The following is a 17,810-nucleotide window of genomic DNA, read 5'->3' as shown; positions in this document are numbered from 1 at the left end:
GTAATTTGTTTGACACTCATCTTGCAGAAGAAAAGTTGTTGATCTTGTCTATTTTTGTTTTGCAGTAAACACCATTTTCCTCTGCTTTAGAATAAACACTTGGTGATTAATGTTGGTTTGTGTTACTGGTTTAGGTTTTGTTCTTCACAGCATATTTGTCCCCCTCCATGTGGTTTGTGCTAGTTGGCCTTCTTTACCCCAGTCTTACTCCACTCCCTGTGGCTGCTGTTGTGCGGGCAGAGGCAGGTTTGGGTGGGCTTACATGTCAGCTAAGGCTCCATGTTAACTTACCACATTCAGATGAATAAGTCAGATGATCACTGAGGCCAGGAAGACTTCCATAGGCTTGGTTTTATTGGACTTTCTGGGTCCCTGCTTTTATTTTAATTCTGTGTTTCCGGCACATTTTGGAGTAGTTATCAAATCTGTGAAAGTTTCTTCTCTTTGGGGGGAGGGTTTGTACATTTTCTCATTTCTTTCCCCTGATTCCATCCCTGTTGTATCACAAACTGCAGAGGTAGATTTTCAGTAATACAGTGGAGTTTCCATCTGCAAGAATCGAGACATTGTAGCTCAAAAAGATGAGTGTTATTTGCGTTATTAATCTTACAGAGCTGTATAAACGCACAGCACAAACTGTAGAAACGCACACTGGCACAACACACACACACACACACACACACACACACAATAAATGAGTGTCCAGCAGTGAGTAAGATGTGAGTCAGAGGTCAGACTGGGTGTCAAGACCAGACCAGGTCAAGACTGGAACTAATCAACAACTCTCAACAAAAGAATCAAAGACTGCAGACAGGGAGACAGGAAAAGTGAGGAGGGAGGTATAGCCAGAGGAAGAGAGAAACTGAAAGTGTGAGACAATGGGGAATAAGACACAGGGTGGGTGAGGGAGGAATACAAGAAGAAAGATTTATACAGGCAGGAAGAGTTAAGAGAGTACAAAAAGAGACTTATGGGAGAGAAATGGGAAGATTGAGCGATTAGGATGAAGAGGAATGGTGGATAGAGAGGTGTGGTGCAAGCGAAGATATAGGAAGGGTTCAGAGAGTGAGAGGAGAAGAAAACAAAGGACAAAAGCATGAAATAATGAACAAAAGATGAGAAACAGATGTGACTGACTGTAAGGCAGCCATCATTGTCTCCCATTGGTGCTCTGGTCTTGGGGTCATCACCTCTGATACTTGCGTGTGTGTGTGTCACTGACTGTTGTTTGTTGAGGACAAAAACACTGCAGTTATTCAGTATCTTCACAAAGGAAACACTGTACGCTGGGACAGACACCAAAGTCTCAACCTTCTCCTGTGATTGGAAGCCTTTCTCCTCAGGCACACACTGGCACACATTGAGTCTGACCTGTGCTGCCCTCTGCTGGTGAAAACAAGTTATAACAGTCAGAATAGTGCTCAATCTGGGAGTTTGTGGCTCCTTAAAAAGTGTTAACAGTTTTTATTTAAATTCCTTAAAAAAATGTTTTCCAGTTGAGAAACCAGTCTCGCATAAATATCCACTTGCTAGCAGTTCTGGATTTTTAAAATCCTATCACAAAGTTTTGATTAGCTGATGGGGGTTGGCCAGTTTGATGTTGCTTTTTCACAACAGATATTTAACTTGTTGTATGATACCTATATGTTCTCATTTTTATTTTTCCAAGCACTTAAAGAACTCCTTGTCATCAGACCAAGTGTGTAAATTGCATGACTTTTGTAATGTTGTTCAAAATGTATGTTTTTGTGTTAATTTAATGATTAAAGTCCTTATGCTTCCACATATGTTGTAAATGTTTCCTTTTAATCAAACTTTCGCCTTTTGTGTGTTTATGCAGCTGAACTGGAGTTTGTTCAGATCGTCATCATCATCGTGGTGATGACAGTGATGGTGGTGGTTATCATCTGCCTGCTCAACCACTACAAGCTTTCCACCTGGTCCTTCATAACAAGGCAGAGCCAGGCCCACAGGCACGACCATACCCTGCAGCAGGTCAGTAACGTGTGCAGTGAGAGAGAGAGAGTGAATGACAAAAAAATATACCTGTATCTTTTCATCTGTTTTCACTGAATGTCCCCCCGCAGTCAGATGTAGCATACCAGTTTGTTCCCAGTAAAGCTGCTCTGAGGTATATAAATTCTTTAGTTTAAGTCTCTGTTCCAGATTCACTGAGGTAATAGCTTCGCCACAGTCTGTCTCGGAAGAATCCAATTTAGCAGGTTCACCTAACAGTCTCTGTCAGGCTGTGATGTTTATTTCACTACAGTGCCGTCTAGACAGCAGCGGTTCTGCCTCCATGTTGACACTCCGGGACAGACACACACTATATATGGGTGGTTGACGTGACGCTCAATTTTTGTGTTCCCAGTGACAAATATTACTCAAATTTGATAATATTTCATTAAAATTAATGTTTTAATATGCAGTTCATTCTTCTACATCTAATCCATCTGCAAACAATGAGTATCGTTCTTCAACTATGCAAATATTCTGTTTTGAACATGACATTTGTCCACCGGTGCAACTGTACTAGGTAGCATTACTTATCTTAAAACAACTGTAATTTAATGAAAAATTAATCTAAATACATTAAAATACTTGAATGCATGTCATACGAGTGTTTACTTAATGAATCTAGAGGATATAAGTGTTAAGGTCCCTATGTAGAGTTATTATGACACATTACATTTTGTCCGCAAAACTGGTGTCCTCCTGGAGCAACGGCATTATGTAGATATAAAACAGGCATTAATGTGACCACCCCATTACTGAGAGGGGTCCTTCCAGAATCAGGAAGGACAGAAGACATCTCTGGAGCAGGTGGACTGCACACAAGATCAGTTCTGTCTCAAATATTTTCATAATATTACTATTTCCGTGCAGTGTTGGAACTGGTCGTCTTAAGGTAGTCCTTTGGTACAACGCAGTTTAAGTATTGATCTGAATATTTTTATCAATTTACATTGATTGATAATTGAAAATAATGTAAACCTTAACACTGTTACTCAGGATGAAGAATGTCTCTCATATAGCTGGTCCGCAAACTAGCATTGATTTCGAAAATGTCCACTGGTGAAACGCACTGTCCTATAGTACAACATGAAGTCAGTTTCACTTATTTTTTTCCTTTACTCCTATCATAATGAAAATTAACATAGTGAAAGCAAACATGTAAACAAACATTTTTTGTATTACAAGTTTTATTGAAAAATTAGTTTAAATATGCAAAAGAGATATAATCCGAGTCTAAAAAATGAATGGAGGTAAATGGACGGCCGCATTTGGATGGCCCGTCCTACCTGGCTGACGGGAGCTTCTCTGTCCTGCTTGGGGATTTCTTCTCCTCTGTTGCCCCCCTCACCTGTGGGGTCCCTCAGGGCTCTATACTAGGTCCCATCCTCTTCCTATTATATATTTTACCCCTAGGGGACATCCTAGTCAAACATAACATCTCCTTCCACTGCTTTGCAGAAGATGTCCAGCTATATCTGCCTCTTAATGTTGATGGGCAGGCTGCACTCCAGCCATTGCTTGATTGTCTGGCTGACATCAGATCATGGATGGGTGCAAACTTCCTCAACCTTAACGAGAGCAACTTTTAATGACTAATTTAAGTAGCTTTTTTGCATTTTCTCTTAACCTCAGAATTTGAGGACAACACAACTCAAACCTTCCTTCCCTGTTTTGTTAAAGCTAGTTTGATTTCCATGTTGAAAGTGAGAGGCTGAAATGACCACCAAAGAAAGGTCTAGGAAGTTTAGGGAGAGGCTGAATGAAGATCCTGAGAGGAAAGAGAACTTCCTGAGAGAGAGACGCAGAAAGTAAATTTGACAATGTTTGATAATTAATTTGACTTTGTACACGACATGGGCATACTAGTACTCTGTTGTCCAATGGTGCAACGGAATGTCCTGTGGTCCAACAAATTGAATTGTGAGTGGAAAAGGTATTTTAATGAAAAATGTATGTAAAAAGTGTGGGATAGTACAATAATGTTATCATCACTATGCAGCTATAAGGATGAAATGAAGATTCCTTGGGTTTTATACCAATTATAATGAACGTAACCCAGGCATTTGGGTGAAGTCTCTATGTGTACATCTTATAGTATATAAATAACATAATTCTGAATTTTTTGGGGGTATGTTTGATGTGGAAATATAATTGGGACAAACTAATATGCCTTTGGCTTATCAATCTTATCTGTCCAACATTCTCTGAATTAAATAATGACATTCTTTATTGTGTTGCACCGGTGGACACATTTTAGGACTACCACACCAAAAAGTGAATAATATGTAAAGAATTAGAAATGGACACATTGAGTTTTGAATTATTCACATATAAGGGAATATAATTATATATCATTTGACATATATTTTTGAATTATTATTTTTTTCACTTTGAATTTGAGTTCACGTCAACCACCCATATGCAAACATGCATATATGCAGATAGCATAGAAGATAGAAGATTGTGTCCACTGAAATAGGTTAAGATACAGATTATGATACAAAATACACAATTATTGGTCCATTGAAACATTCAGCTTCTAGACCAGTATCTGAAAAAAAAATGCAAGCTTTTACAGTGGTGTGAAAAGGTGTTGGCCTCCTTCCTGATTTATTTATTTTATTTTTTTGCATGTATGTATGTATGTCACACTTAAACGTTTTACATCATCAAACAAATTTAAATATTAGTTAAAGATAGCACAAGTAAACATAAAATTCAGTTTTTAAATGAAGGTTTTTTATTAAGGGAAAACAAAATTCAAACCTATGGTTTGCCCAATTGCGAACGTTTTTTTTGTTTTCCACTGCCAAAGAGCCGGCTCCTGGCATGGAAACCGGGTTCTTTGCTGGTCTTGAACCACAAACCGCTACGTCAGGGGCTGGGGGCGGGGCTATCTGATCAACAAGACCAACTCAGTGCTGTTAGAGGGACCAACTAAAACGTGTATCATACATTTATTTGATTTGTTTAACTGCATTGTGATTGATGCAGGCGAGCTAACATGCTAGTTAGCGGGCTCGCAAGACCAAGACAATCTCAGTGCTGTTGAGGGAGACCAACTAAAATGTGTATCATTCATTTATTTCCTTTGTTTGACTGCAATGTGATTGATACGGGCCATTGCTAGCGGGCCAGCTTTAGCAGGCTACTGTTAGCTTACAACAAAGTCCAACATTAACATCTTGCGTTCAGTGTTAATTAGAATGTATTTGGCGTCCATAGTGATCAAGATGAGCAGCACAGATGTGTTGTAGAGACATGTAGTCTACCATGGTTATTATACTTGCCCAGAGGGCAGAGACATATACAGACATTAACAGTGACATGTCTCGAGAGTCTGTGGAAAAGTTCAGAGCTTGTTCACAAGTTGAACCAACTGGGAACTAGCACTAGCACCGGCCTGGGAACCGGCTCTGGTTGAAAAATCCTACAAGAGGTCACAAAAGACCCCACAACAACATCCAAAGAACTGCAGGCCTCACTTGCCTCAGTCAGGTCACTGTTCAGGACTCCACCATGAGAAAGTGAAAAATGACCTGCATGGCAGAGTCCCAAGACAAAAACCACTGCTGAGCAAAAACAACAAAAAGGCTTGTCTCAGTTTTGCCAGAAAACATCTTGATGTTCCCCAAGACTTTTGGGAAAAAGTTTAACTTTTTGGAAGGTGTGTGTCCCATTACATCAGGCGTAAAAGTAACACAGCATTTCAAAAAAAGAACATCATACCAACAGTAACATATGGTGGTGTTGGTGGTGTGATGGTCTGGGGCTGCTCTGCTGCTTCAGGACCTGGAAGCCTTGCTGTGATAAATGGAACCATGAATTCTGCTGTCTACCAAGGTATCCTGAAGGAGAAATCCGGCTATCTGTTCGTGACCTCAAGCTGACCTCAAGACCTCATGCTCGAAAACCCTCCAATGTGGCTGAATTACAACAATTCAGCAAAGATGAGTGGGCCAAAATTCCTCCACAGTTTTCCAAAATGCGTGATCGCAGTTGCTGCTGCTAAGTGTGGTCCAACCAGTTATTAGGTTTAGGGGGCAATTACTTTTTCACACAGGGCCATGTAGGTTTGGATTTTGTTTTCACTTAATAATAAAAACCTTCATTTAAAAACTACATTTTATGTTAACTTGTGTTATCTTTGACAAATATTTAAATGTGTTTGATGATCTGAAACAGTTAAGTGTGAAAACGAATAAGAAATCAGGAAGGTGGCCAACACCTTTTCACACTGCTGTATATGCTTGGTTATCCCATTACAGATTATTTCTATTCCACTAATAACCTCTCATCTCCATCTTTTCATCTACGCTCTTTCATTGTACGGTCCAATGAAATCAAGGATTATGAAAACAGAAGCAAAACATCCCAGAAATGCCACATCAGAAACCAGCAAACTGACAAAGCCTTGAAGCAGAGGAAGTACAATTTGGAAGAATAGCAAATGGTCCTTGCCACTTACAGACACATTAACTAGCAGGGTTTATGCATGTTTGTCCTCCTTTTCATGTTTCCTTTTTCTCATAAATATTGTTGACTGTGCCACGTTTAGAAAAGACCCTCAAGTCAAATGAAGACAAAGGGAAACTGCAATTATTTGATAGTTGTGTTTCTTTGTTGTCACATGTCCTGCCTATTTTTAAGATGGGAGCTGTCTGCCTTTTGTTTTCCTCACTCCTGAACAAAGTCGTACAATTTTCAGTTTGAAGCCATCAGGCTTTTTCAGAATTGTTTTTTCTTCTTTTGCGTCCTCATTAAGTTGTTACTATTTGGGTGTTGTTGTTTTTTTGTCCTTCTTTAAGGAAAACAGCGTCAGCTTAATTATCATCAGCTTAATTATCTTGCATCAAAAACCATCCCAGACATAAGAAACAACAAAATTGTAATGATTGTTGATTTCTAAAGCTTTATCAGCGTAATCTAACATGAATGTAACACAAATGCACAATGTTCAAAAGTTATCTTTGTTACCAAAAAGTTAAGATACATGAATGTGTCATGTGAACATAAAAATTTAGAAGTCTTTCAAAAGATAAAATATGAACTTGCTTATAAGCTCCAGATAAGTGTATAACAATCCTAAAGCCACCTGGGAAGTTTTAAAATCTTAGCTTCATTCTTTGTTGTTTTTGCTTTTTCTATCTCCATGTGTAGGATGGGTGTCTTTGGCCTTCAGACAGCAGCTCTCGGCAAGGTGCCTCAGAGGTAATACCACCACACTGACCCCTAAACAAGCCAAGCCAGCCAAACATTGTTCCCTGGGAGGATGCAGATGGAGCAGGGCTAGAGCTACACATGATAGTTAACTTCTCTTAGGACTCTGAACTGTCACTCTCAAAAAATAGATATTTGCAGCTTCTTGTCAGCTGTATGTAGAAACATTTCTAAAAGGGTTCTTTATTAGACGAAACTGTACTTTATTGTGTAACAGGCCTCTAGACGTATAAAGTATATACTATACACTATAATAGTATCTGTGAATAATGATAGTATTGTTGGAAGTGAATATTATAGAATCCAAATTACAGCAGTAGTATTGGTAATAGTAACAGTTATATCAATAGAAACTAGAGCATTACCCATTCAAAACATGCCGTTTTGGCAATTTCTTGGCCTGTAGTGTTGCGGTTTGCAGCTTTCTCTTGAACTGCTACATAATACAAACAAATACAAACAATTTCATACTTGACACCTTAGGTACTGAGCAACACTTGCCATAACATAGTTGGGTCCTCTTGCAATGCTAGAGTCTGTCATTTGAGTGTAAAAGCTCACATATACATTTTATGGCCCCAATGGAGTCGAAGACACATGACCCTTCCTGTCCGTCATCCAAGGACTGGCACTGTTCCATTCAGTACGTGGGTCATGAATCATGTGTGATGTGACGATGCAATGTAGTTCTGGATTTGTGTCTTTGTTATGAATCTGTGGTCTGCTGCAGTTCAAAGGTTGTCATAAGGCACCATGGTCAGAAGCTATGGACATGTGGAAGATGCCGCTTTTGCGTTTCCTTTCCCATCGAGAAGCTGTCCAAGGCCATGGCATGGTTTTGCTCCTTGGCGTAGCATCTAGTGATCCATAATTTGCAGCAGCAGGATGGTCAGGCTGATGGGAGGTTCAAGATGCCAAGATAAAATACTCAGTGCCACATGTGAGCTGTTAGGACAATTTTCAGCTCATTGCCATTGCCATTCAGAGCCACATACTTAATGGCTTATTTGAACTGCACACATGGGTTGCACTCTTGAATGCCCCCTTGTGCTTTCAGCAAATATTCGTCATTTAGGTGGCTGTTCGAGGTGAGGGTGCAGCAGTTCTCCAGCTCATAAGCAGAATTGTGGAAGTAGATCTGGCCAAACAGAGGGGCATAACCCTGCTCTGGAAGGGGCCCATCAATGTAATAATAAACATTACATTGTTTGCGCACCCCAGGATTGAACCCAGGCAAAGAAATCTCCCGACCATTGATACTTGCCATTGCTGGTGTGTTGTTTTGATTAAGGAAGAGATGCACAATAGCACATGGCTGCTGTGGTGTGATTGAGTCAGGCTTGGGATGTGTGGGCTTAAGCTTAACCGAATTGCAGCAGAATTCTTTCCTCTTTGCATGTGAGGTAATTGGTATGCCTTGCTCTGGGATTGTGATCCAGGTCAAATCTGAATCGTCATGACCAGCATTTATACTATGACTGGCGAGCTTTAAATTGACAAAAGAGGGGTTGAAAATGGGGCAAATAACCCCAGTCTGGCCCTAGTCATTGGTGTGAGAGAGGTATTAGTCAGCTTATTTTCTCAGTACATACCCTTTTTTAATTAGTTTATGATTATATGAATACTATTGGGGCTAGGGTTTGCACAATGCGTCAACATAAATATGTTGGTTTGCATGAATTGTGTTGCACATTTACAACTTGGCGGTAGCCGCTCACCATGCTGAAAATGTGTCTGTTATTGCCGCCATACAGTGCATTTTGAAGTTGTTAGCCGTTTATTTCCGTGAATATAAGCCAATGTAGATTACAATGTGACCTTGTAAGTAAGTAGTGTAGGCAACCATAGAAGATGCCGCATTTGCATTTGGACTTGTGTCTTAGTCCCTGAGCAGTTTAGATCCACTAGTTAACAAACACAATGTGTATTGAGAGATGCAGACTTCTCTACAAGATTGACTATAACTCAGCTTTCGTTTGTTGACTCTAATTATATTCTTAATTAGGAAAATTGGAACATGAAGCTGGTTACTTATTGGAATTGAATTCCGTGACTGTGGCTCAGATTGGAGCACTGAGCAGAAGGTCGGTGGTACAATCCCTTGCCATGGGATCTACTTGTTGAAGTATCGTTGGGAGAATACTCAACCAATTGCCCATAAAGCACTCAAACACAACGGATCACATTATTGTAATAACATGCACTTACAGTAGTACACTGCTTTATGAGAAGTTAAGCTGACCAGTCTGTGCATACTTTGGCAACTTTGTTTGGGCATACGAGGAAATTTACACCAAAACAAGCAAACCATAATTGCTGTCATTTGGAGTACACTGCCAGATAAAAGCCTTATGTGTTCAGAATAAGAAGAATAAAAAGAGAAAGAAACAGACAAAGGGTAAATGGAGAGAGAAAAGAATAGATGGCAGGTGATGGAAGGTAAGACAGTATAAATGTTAAAGCACCCAGAGAGATCTGGGGGAAAAAGAAAAGGCCATGGAGAGACAAACACAGAGGGACACGCAGCCAGTGAGTGTGGGTGGCTGATAGATGCTGTGTGTGTGTGTGTGTGTGTGTGTGTGTGTGTGTGTGTGTGTGTGTCAGGGGGGTGGATGGTTTTTTGGTGCATCATTAATCAGCAACACCTCCCCTGACACTGTCTAGACAGCCGTCTGAGGGCTGCCCTGCTCTGCTGCGCTCTGCTTCCTCTATCAGCTATACACCGTTTTCTCCCTCTCCTTCTCTCTGTCTGCCTGTTTATCTGTCTGGCTTCATACTTTTTCTTGTTTCTCTCTGATCTATTTCTTTCTGTCTTTATCTTTTTAGCTCTACTGAACTCTTCTTCCTCTCTTTATCTTCGTACCTCTTTCTTCGTCTCTTTGTTTCTCCTTATCCCAATAGCCCTTTCTGTTTAATTCATTCAGTTCCACTCGTTTCGTCTTTTCAATTCAATCACCCTGATCCTCTATCCCCCCAGGGTTTTTTGGAAAGTCTGTTGTTCTCTCCATCCAGGCTGCCTTGTCAGTTGAGGTTGACTATTATACCCCTTTTGGACCAAAGCCGTTTCAGGGCCAGTTTGGAGCCGGTGCTAGGGCTGGTTCGCAGTTGGTTTAACTTGCGAACCAGCTCTGAACCTGTTTGCTTTTCCACAGGCTCTAGAGACACGTCATTATATCACTGTTTTTAGTCTGTATATGACCCTGTTTCCCATTGGCAGTAACATGTGGTCTGAGTGATCCGAAAACAAGTGGACAGCTCTCAGCCTGTGTGTTCTCACCTGGCAGTACCATGCGTCTCCACATGCGTCTTCATTGACCACTTGCGATCCGATTCCACTTCCCGGCTCTGTATGTAAATTAACCCGTACATAATTTCCATTCGCGAAACACCAAATGCGTTGCTGGTTTTAACTGGCGGGGGGCAGCTAGGAATGGGCGATATCTTATCATTTACAATATATCGTCAAAAACATTCCCCACGCTAAGAATATGTCATCCCACGATGAAAACGATAAATTAAATTCCCATTGATGGCGTATGTAAGTGCGGGAGTTTTTTGCTTCAACCACAGACATGTGGAGTAGCTGAGCAACTGAGCTGTACATTAGTCTTACCACTCACTACGTAACGAGTGATTGGAGTTTGAACAGCTGTTGCCTTCAGACAAGTTTTTTTCCCGGAGGACAACACGGATGAAAATATTGCGAGCGGTTTGAAGCAATTTCTGCTTCTGCTTCTATAGTTAAAAAGATTAGGCTGAATTGGTGTTTATTTATCGTCATTCTTATCGTTACCATGATAAATACCAGAAATTGTCAGGATAAATGTGTTAGTCTATATCACCCATCACTAGGGGCAGCAGTGCCCCTCCTATGCCTAGTCAGCAGGAAATAGAAGAAGAAAAAGTACTAGTAGTAGTAGTAGTAGTAGTAGTAGTAGAAGAAATCAAAACAATACATTCTTTGGCATGTTCCAAGCACGTCCCAAAGATGTAAGAAGCACTCGTAATTTTGCCTTGTTGGGGCTTTTGGAAATATCCAGCTGAGTTGGACAAAGCCGGCTTACCACAATATGTACTTCTGCTCGGGTAGGGGGCGGCAGTTGATTAGGCTGTCCCTAATGTGGACAAGAGTCACATACCGTTCTCACTACTATCTGAATGTGGACACATGCTGCCTGAACCACCTCCGAATGTGATAATTGACATCCGATCTCAATGTGTCCTGACAGTGTTTTCACCGGTATTTAGAGCTGTCCACTTGTGTTCGGATCACTCAGACCACATGTTACTGCTAAATGGAAACAGGGTCTATGTCTTCACCCTCTCTGCAAGTATAACAATGGCAGACTACATGTCTCTAAAACACATGTTTGCTGCTAATCTTGATCACTGTGGACGCCGAATATATTCTTATTAACATTGAACGTAAGATGTTAATGTTGGGCTTTGTTGTAAACTAACGCTAGCATGCTAGCGATTGCCCGCTAAATTTTGCACGCTAGTGATTGCCCTCAAAAAACCAATCACATTGCAGTTAAACAAATCAAATGAATGAATGATACACATTTTCGTTGGTCTCTCTCAACGGCACCGAGTTGGTCTTGGTCTTGCTAGCCCACTAACGTTAGCACGCTAGCGATTTCCCCCTAATGTTAGCATGCAAGCTAGCATGTATCAATCACAATGCAGTTAAAAAATAAATATATGATACACATTTTAGTTGGTGTCTCTAACAGCACTGAGTTGGTCTTGTTTGTCAGATAATTCTACCCCCAGCCCCTGATTTAAGCGATTCGCGGTTCAAGATCAGCAAAGAGTTGTTGCTGCTGTGGAACCAGGAGCCGGTTCTTTGGTGGTGGAAAAACAAAGAACTGGTTTGCAATTGGGCACCGACTGAGCCACAGTTATTCATTGAAATTTGTTCCCTCTGATAATGTGTGTGTGTGTGTGTGTGGGTCTGTGTGGGTCTTTGTGGGTCTGTGTGGGTCTGTGTGTCTTCTAACACATCTTCTAACCATGAGCATGTGCGTTTGCCCTCTGAAATTTGCATAAACTTAGCCAGCCAATCAGGGCATGCTCACCCGAATACTTTCAGTATGCAAGATAGGAGCGACAGGGCCTGTAGTTGGTCGGCTACCCCTGTGCTCATAGAACTAGGGTTACAATATCGTAACCTTTGTTCTATTTCACACAGGATCCGCTCTCTATTGGACTCTGTGGTTACAGTGGGTGGAGCCCGATGAATGAACGTCCTCTAACAACAAAACATCGGCCCAACCACACTGATCCTGACCGACAAAAGGTTAGTACCAACATCTTTAAAACATAGGCCGCCACAGCATAGAAGTAGGGGCCTCAGCCAACCCAGGTAGTGTGCAAATGAACTCGGTACCACGACCTTCCCTAGCAGGGGTCAAAAGACAAGCAGTAGACACCACTCTGACCTTGCCACACTGCGTGTAGAGTGTATGCCAACTGCAGTGGGAGGGTCTCTTCCTGCCTGCCTATAAGACAGGGACACTCACAAAGCCATCTTTCAAGGCAAATCATGGATAGGGCTTTACCAGCCACACCACCCCTGAAGCATAATGACAGCTGTTCAGGGTGTCTGATGGGGGCCTTGTGTTCAACTTTACATGCCAATGCACAAACTTAGCAAAGCATCTGAGATGTAATTTTGGTTCTCTGTCCCCTGCATGGCTTAATGGACAAAACATATCCAGCTGTATGAATGAGTTCCTTAAGTTCTTAAAAAAGAAACGAGGGACTTGGTCTGAGACTAGCTGCGAAGAAGCATGCAAATCAGACAGTTAATTCACACAAACAGCACAGCTTGATTCTTTTTTGTTGAAATGAATGCATTTAGAGAGGAGCGTTCAAGAGGCTTGAGAGGATCCTTCACCTAGCCCTCAAACACAAGCATACATTAATAGGTGTTGTCTCCTGACCCCCAATAAGAACCATTTCACAGGAGGGTGGCCAAAGACACCAAAACCCTCGCGGCAGGAGAGGAATCTCAAGCACTTGCCTTGTAACAGGCAGTGGTGAATCCTACTCTTGTTGCCTGGATCATCTTCAGTGTCAGAAATTATCATAGCTGGTATTGGGTGTTGTGTTGGTCGCAAACAGATCCACCTGTGGTTATCCAAACCAGGTCCAAATCTGACCTCTACTTGTCTAGTAGAGGTCTGCCTCCTTGACATGATGTCAGCAACCCTGTTTTGAGTCCCGGATCTTGGAGACCCTTCAGAGACAGAAGGTGCTTTGTGGTTCTCCACCACCTAACAGGGCAGTGAAGTAATCTCAACCTTGCACGTTGAGACAACCATAGTGCGGGGCATTGGTCATTATCAAGAAGGCTTTGCCCGTGTCAAGCACCCAAGGTGTCAGAGGATAATAACACCGCCTGCAGCTTGAGGAGGTATCATGTATCTGACCTCCACCAGAAGCCACTTCCTGCCAACCACTCTCCTGGGGCAGGTCCCTCTACACCCCAATACCCCAGTACCACTGAGGGGGAAATGGTAACCAAGTGCCACTTTTTCTTCCTGGCACCCAAACGCAGACTGGCAAACCACCTCTGCAGATGCCCCATGTGCAATAACCCCAGCAGTACCAACAGATGGGCAGCCTGCATGACAGTCAATGCTGTTACTGTGGCACCCTGATTTTAAACCCCACCTGGGTTAGGTGTAAAAGCAACTAGGCTGTGTGGAACATAGCCCATTCCTTTTACTCATCCATGACGATGATGTCTCTTGAGATCAAAGAAGACCAAAATGCCACGGTCACACAGAGGCTGGGGCGACACGTCCACACATCTGCTGAAGGTGTGGGGGCCAAGGCTTAAACCAAGCCAGTTAAACCAGTTTCAGTAAAGCCTATTGGTTAACATGAAACTTCTTTGGTACAATGTATTGGTTCAGCATGCAAAGATCCAAAGTGGGTCTGGAATCTCTTGCTTCTTGGAACCCAGGAAATATGCAAAGTAAAAGCAATAAAACTGCTTGTCAAACTACCTGTCAAGAGAGTAACAGTTAATCTGTCTCCTCCTGGAAGCATTCATTTGCCTCTTTGCCATTCCTGATGAAACTGCATTTGAGGACAAGTAACCAGCTGTGGAGTGGCAGTTTAGGCCCTGTACTGTGGATCTTGCATGTATTCAGGTAGGCTTATCCTGACTGGCTGGCTATGTTTATACAAATTGTAGATGGCAAACGTGTGTTCGTGGTTGGAGAAGTGTAAAGGTTATAGAGTCCAGAAGAGGTCAGAGTCTGTGTGAATTAGCCTAGAATGTATACACTGTAATGAATGTCATAAGGTAAAGTTTAGGTAGGTTCCAACCTGTGGGTCAGGACTATGCCTGTTTTAAGAAACTTAAGGGTCCAAATGAATTCATCACATTGATGGTGTTAGGCGTGATCATTAATTCAATATATATCTTACTGAAATTTAGAAAATATTAAGTACAGCATCAATACAAAGCAAACTGCAAGACACAGCAGGATACTGTTGACCATGAAATTTAAGTTTAATCAAGATAATTAATATTGTTTGGTTGGGCAACTCAATACCTAATATTGTGGTAGGATTTCAATTTTTGTTTTACACATTTGAAGAGTATTTTCTGATGTAATGTATTACAGTGGAACACAATTCACTGCATCAAATGTCAGTTTGTTGTATATGCCTACAGTTGCCATGTTGTGGTAAATAACAGAAAATAAATATATCTTCATCCTCTTTCCTCCCTTACTGTCCTTCTTTTCCCCTGCCTGCTTCTGTCTGATTATCCTTTACTGCCTTCCCTTCCCTCCCTTTCTGCCTTTCTCTCAGGTATTATACACTCCCCAGGCCAGGGATCGCTTCACTGCTCCCTCCTTCATGCAGCGTGACCGCTTCAGTCGATTCCAGCCCACGTACCCCTACTTGCAGCACCAGATTGACCTGCCGCCCACCATCTCGCTGTCAGATGGCGAGGAGCCCCCACCGTATCAGGGGCCCTGCACCTTGCAGCTCCGCGACCCCGAGCAGCAGATGGAGCTCAACCGTGAGTCAGTGAGGGCGCCACCCAACCGGACGATCTACGACAGTGACTTGATCGACATTGGGGGAGGCGGGAGCCTCGGAGGGGTGGGGGGAGGAGGGGCAGGAATGGGAGGAGGTGGTCCAAAGCCCCCAAGCAGTAACTCGGGCATCAGTGTGGCCAACTCCAGCAGCCACAGGCGCATGGAGGGCCCCCCGCCAGCATACAGCGAGGTGATGGGCCACTATCCGGGCTCAGCATTTTTTCAACACCAGCACAGCAATAACCAGAGGGTGGGGGGGCTGGGGAGCAGGACAATCCAGCAGCAGAGTCAGTCAGAAAGCACAATAGTACCTGCCAAAGCCAAGGATGGCCAACCTGAGGACCTGGTGTGACGAAATGGTTCGGGGGGCAGGTGGGGCGACCCACCCCAGACTGAAAGCTGTCTCTGTACTTCACCCCTGATCACTTGTAAGCAGTGGTCTCTCTATTGCGCTTTCTCTCTATGTCCCTCTCATGTCCTTTTTCCACACTCCATGCACAAATATCAACTTTAGCTACAAAAGCAAGTAAAAGAGGAACCAAGAATTGATTTCATAACAGTTTCTTTAAAATATCTGTCATTGAAACAGCAAGCACTGCTGGGGTAGGATGTATGCACTATGTGGAGAGTTTTTTTCCTCTACACAAGAAAGAAACATACTGCGAGCACAGATTGAAATAACTTGCTTTTTTGTTGTTTTGGGTGACAGCTCTGTCCCCGTGAACTGAGGATGATTTTTTTTCTTTTTATGTGTTTTTCGGACCGGGATCTGTGCACAAAGCGAGAACCAAGAATCAAGGACTTGCAGAGAACACAAAAAAACAGAGACTCACAAACCCAAATCTTAGTGCCAAGGTTCACAAGGAAGCAAAGCAAGGGGGGTGACTCTTTCACATTCATTCACAACACAAAAATGAAAAGTTATCTAAAAGTTGCACTATCTTTTTGTTGTAAAAGAGAAGAGGGAATTTATGCTATGTGATGATGATGTTTTACTTTTTTTTGTCCTTTTCATGAATGAACTTTGCCTCAAAAGTTGTTTAAACAGTCAAACAAACAAGTATTATAAGCTTATGTCCTTCCTTTTTTGGAAAAACAAAAACAAAAAAGAAACATTCATACCCAGCCTACAACATCTCTGTCCACTGACACCACAGGCACAGTGACACTTAGTAAGAGAATAACCTGTGAGAAAGAAAACTGACTCGTGACCAGCCGCTGGGTGGACAAAACATTTCTTACTTCCTCTAGTAGTTTGTTTCAAGATTTGGAGATGGGTTTCCCAAACCAGAGTAGTTTCCAAACACTAAGAAAGATGAGAGGTGCTTGGCAAGATCCAACTTGCTCCACACTAACAAATCTGGTCAGATACTTGGATATCAATTTAACCTGTTAAGAATAACACAAACAAAACATATCTAACTGTCCATCCAGCAGCCTGGTCCCAGCAGATTCTTCACTTTTCAACTCTGTCCTGACCTCTGAGCACCTGACACTTCCTCTTTTCTGCGTCCATACCCCAGTCCCACCTTCTCCTCTCCTCTCACTGCTCATTTTGACATGCATAGTTCATTCTGCCAACAGCCACACTGAACACGAACCCTGCCACCATGACAACAAACACACCAAACAAAAACAAAAAAAGAAGGCTTTTGCTCTATGTCTTCACTTTCTAAAGCCACAAAAAAAACAGGATGACACAAAGTGAAGAGTCCTGTCTGCAACCGACAGCACAGCGATCAGGTTTTAAAAGAAAACTGTCTGTGGTCGAAGTCAAAGGGCTATGTGAGGGTCCTTTTTGTAAAAAGAAAACCTTTTTGAAAATTGAGCCTTTTTCTCTGCTCATTGTTGCCTTCTCCTCTGCTCTTGCGCTTTCTCTGTTTCTCTGTCTTGTTTGCATTCAACACCCATGCCCCCCTCTGTCTGATCCATCCCAGCTTGTTAACAGTGTCTCTGGTAAACACTGCATCATCCCTCCTTTCATCTGTGTGCAGAAAAAGTGCGTTCAAATGCAGAGTCCACCAAGCCCTTTAAAGTGGAGATTGCCGTTGTGTGTGTGTGTGTGTGTGTGTGTGTGTGTGTGTGTGTGTGTGTGTGTGTGTGTGTGTGTGTGTGTGTGTGTGTGTGTGTGTGTGTGTGTGTGTGTGTGTGTGTGTGTGTGTGTGTGTGTGTGTGTGTGTGTGTGTGTGTGTGTGTGTGTGTGTGTGTGTGTGCACAACACAAATGACAGAAAACACTTACATGTACATATGTTTATCTGAGTAATTTATTCATTGACCGCTTTGTCCAAGTTTAGAAATTCAAAGACACATTACTTATTTGGCACTGTCTATATTACTACATTATTAATCAAGCTTTCATTAAAGCCAGAGATGTGCTATAGTTTTTAGAATAAAGCTCAAAGAGTGCCACAGTTCACTACACAGGTTCAATTTAAGCAACACAAGGAGAATGTCACCTTTCTTGATAATGATGATACAGTCAATTCACACACTCGTAGTAAAA

The 17,810-nt window shown here is 42.1% G+C and overlaps 1 protein-coding gene across 3 annotated transcripts in view; it reads left to right on the top strand.

The window, feature by feature from the left end:
* LOC131975856 (low-density lipoprotein receptor class A domain-containing protein 4-like) overlaps positions 1–17,288 on the top strand; it is a 137,216-nt gene extending 119,928 nt beyond the window's left edge. For all 3 annotated transcript variants that reach the window (XM_059338649.1, XM_059338651.1, XM_059338652.1), the window contains 4 exons: positions 1,841–1,995; positions 7,177–7,227; positions 12,431–12,538; positions 15,073–17,288. In XM_059338649.1, coding sequence (XP_059194632.1) covers positions 1,841–1,995; positions 7,177–7,227; positions 12,431–12,538; positions 15,073–15,657 — 899 coding nt within the window. In that variant the 3' untranslated portion in view covers positions 15,658–17,288. The remainder of the gene's footprint in view (positions 1–1,840; positions 1,996–7,176; positions 7,228–12,430; positions 12,539–15,072) is intronic.
* Positions 17,289–17,810: the final 522 nt, after the last annotated feature.

The sequence above is a fragment of the Centropristis striata genome, chromosome 8, assembly GCF_030273125.1.
Source record: "Centropristis striata isolate RG_2023a ecotype Rhode Island chromosome 8, C.striata_1.0, whole genome shotgun sequence".
NCBI lineage: Eukaryota > Metazoa > Chordata > Actinopteri > Perciformes > Serranidae > Centropristis > Centropristis striata.
This window is presented reverse-complemented; position numbering and strand designations above follow the sequence as displayed.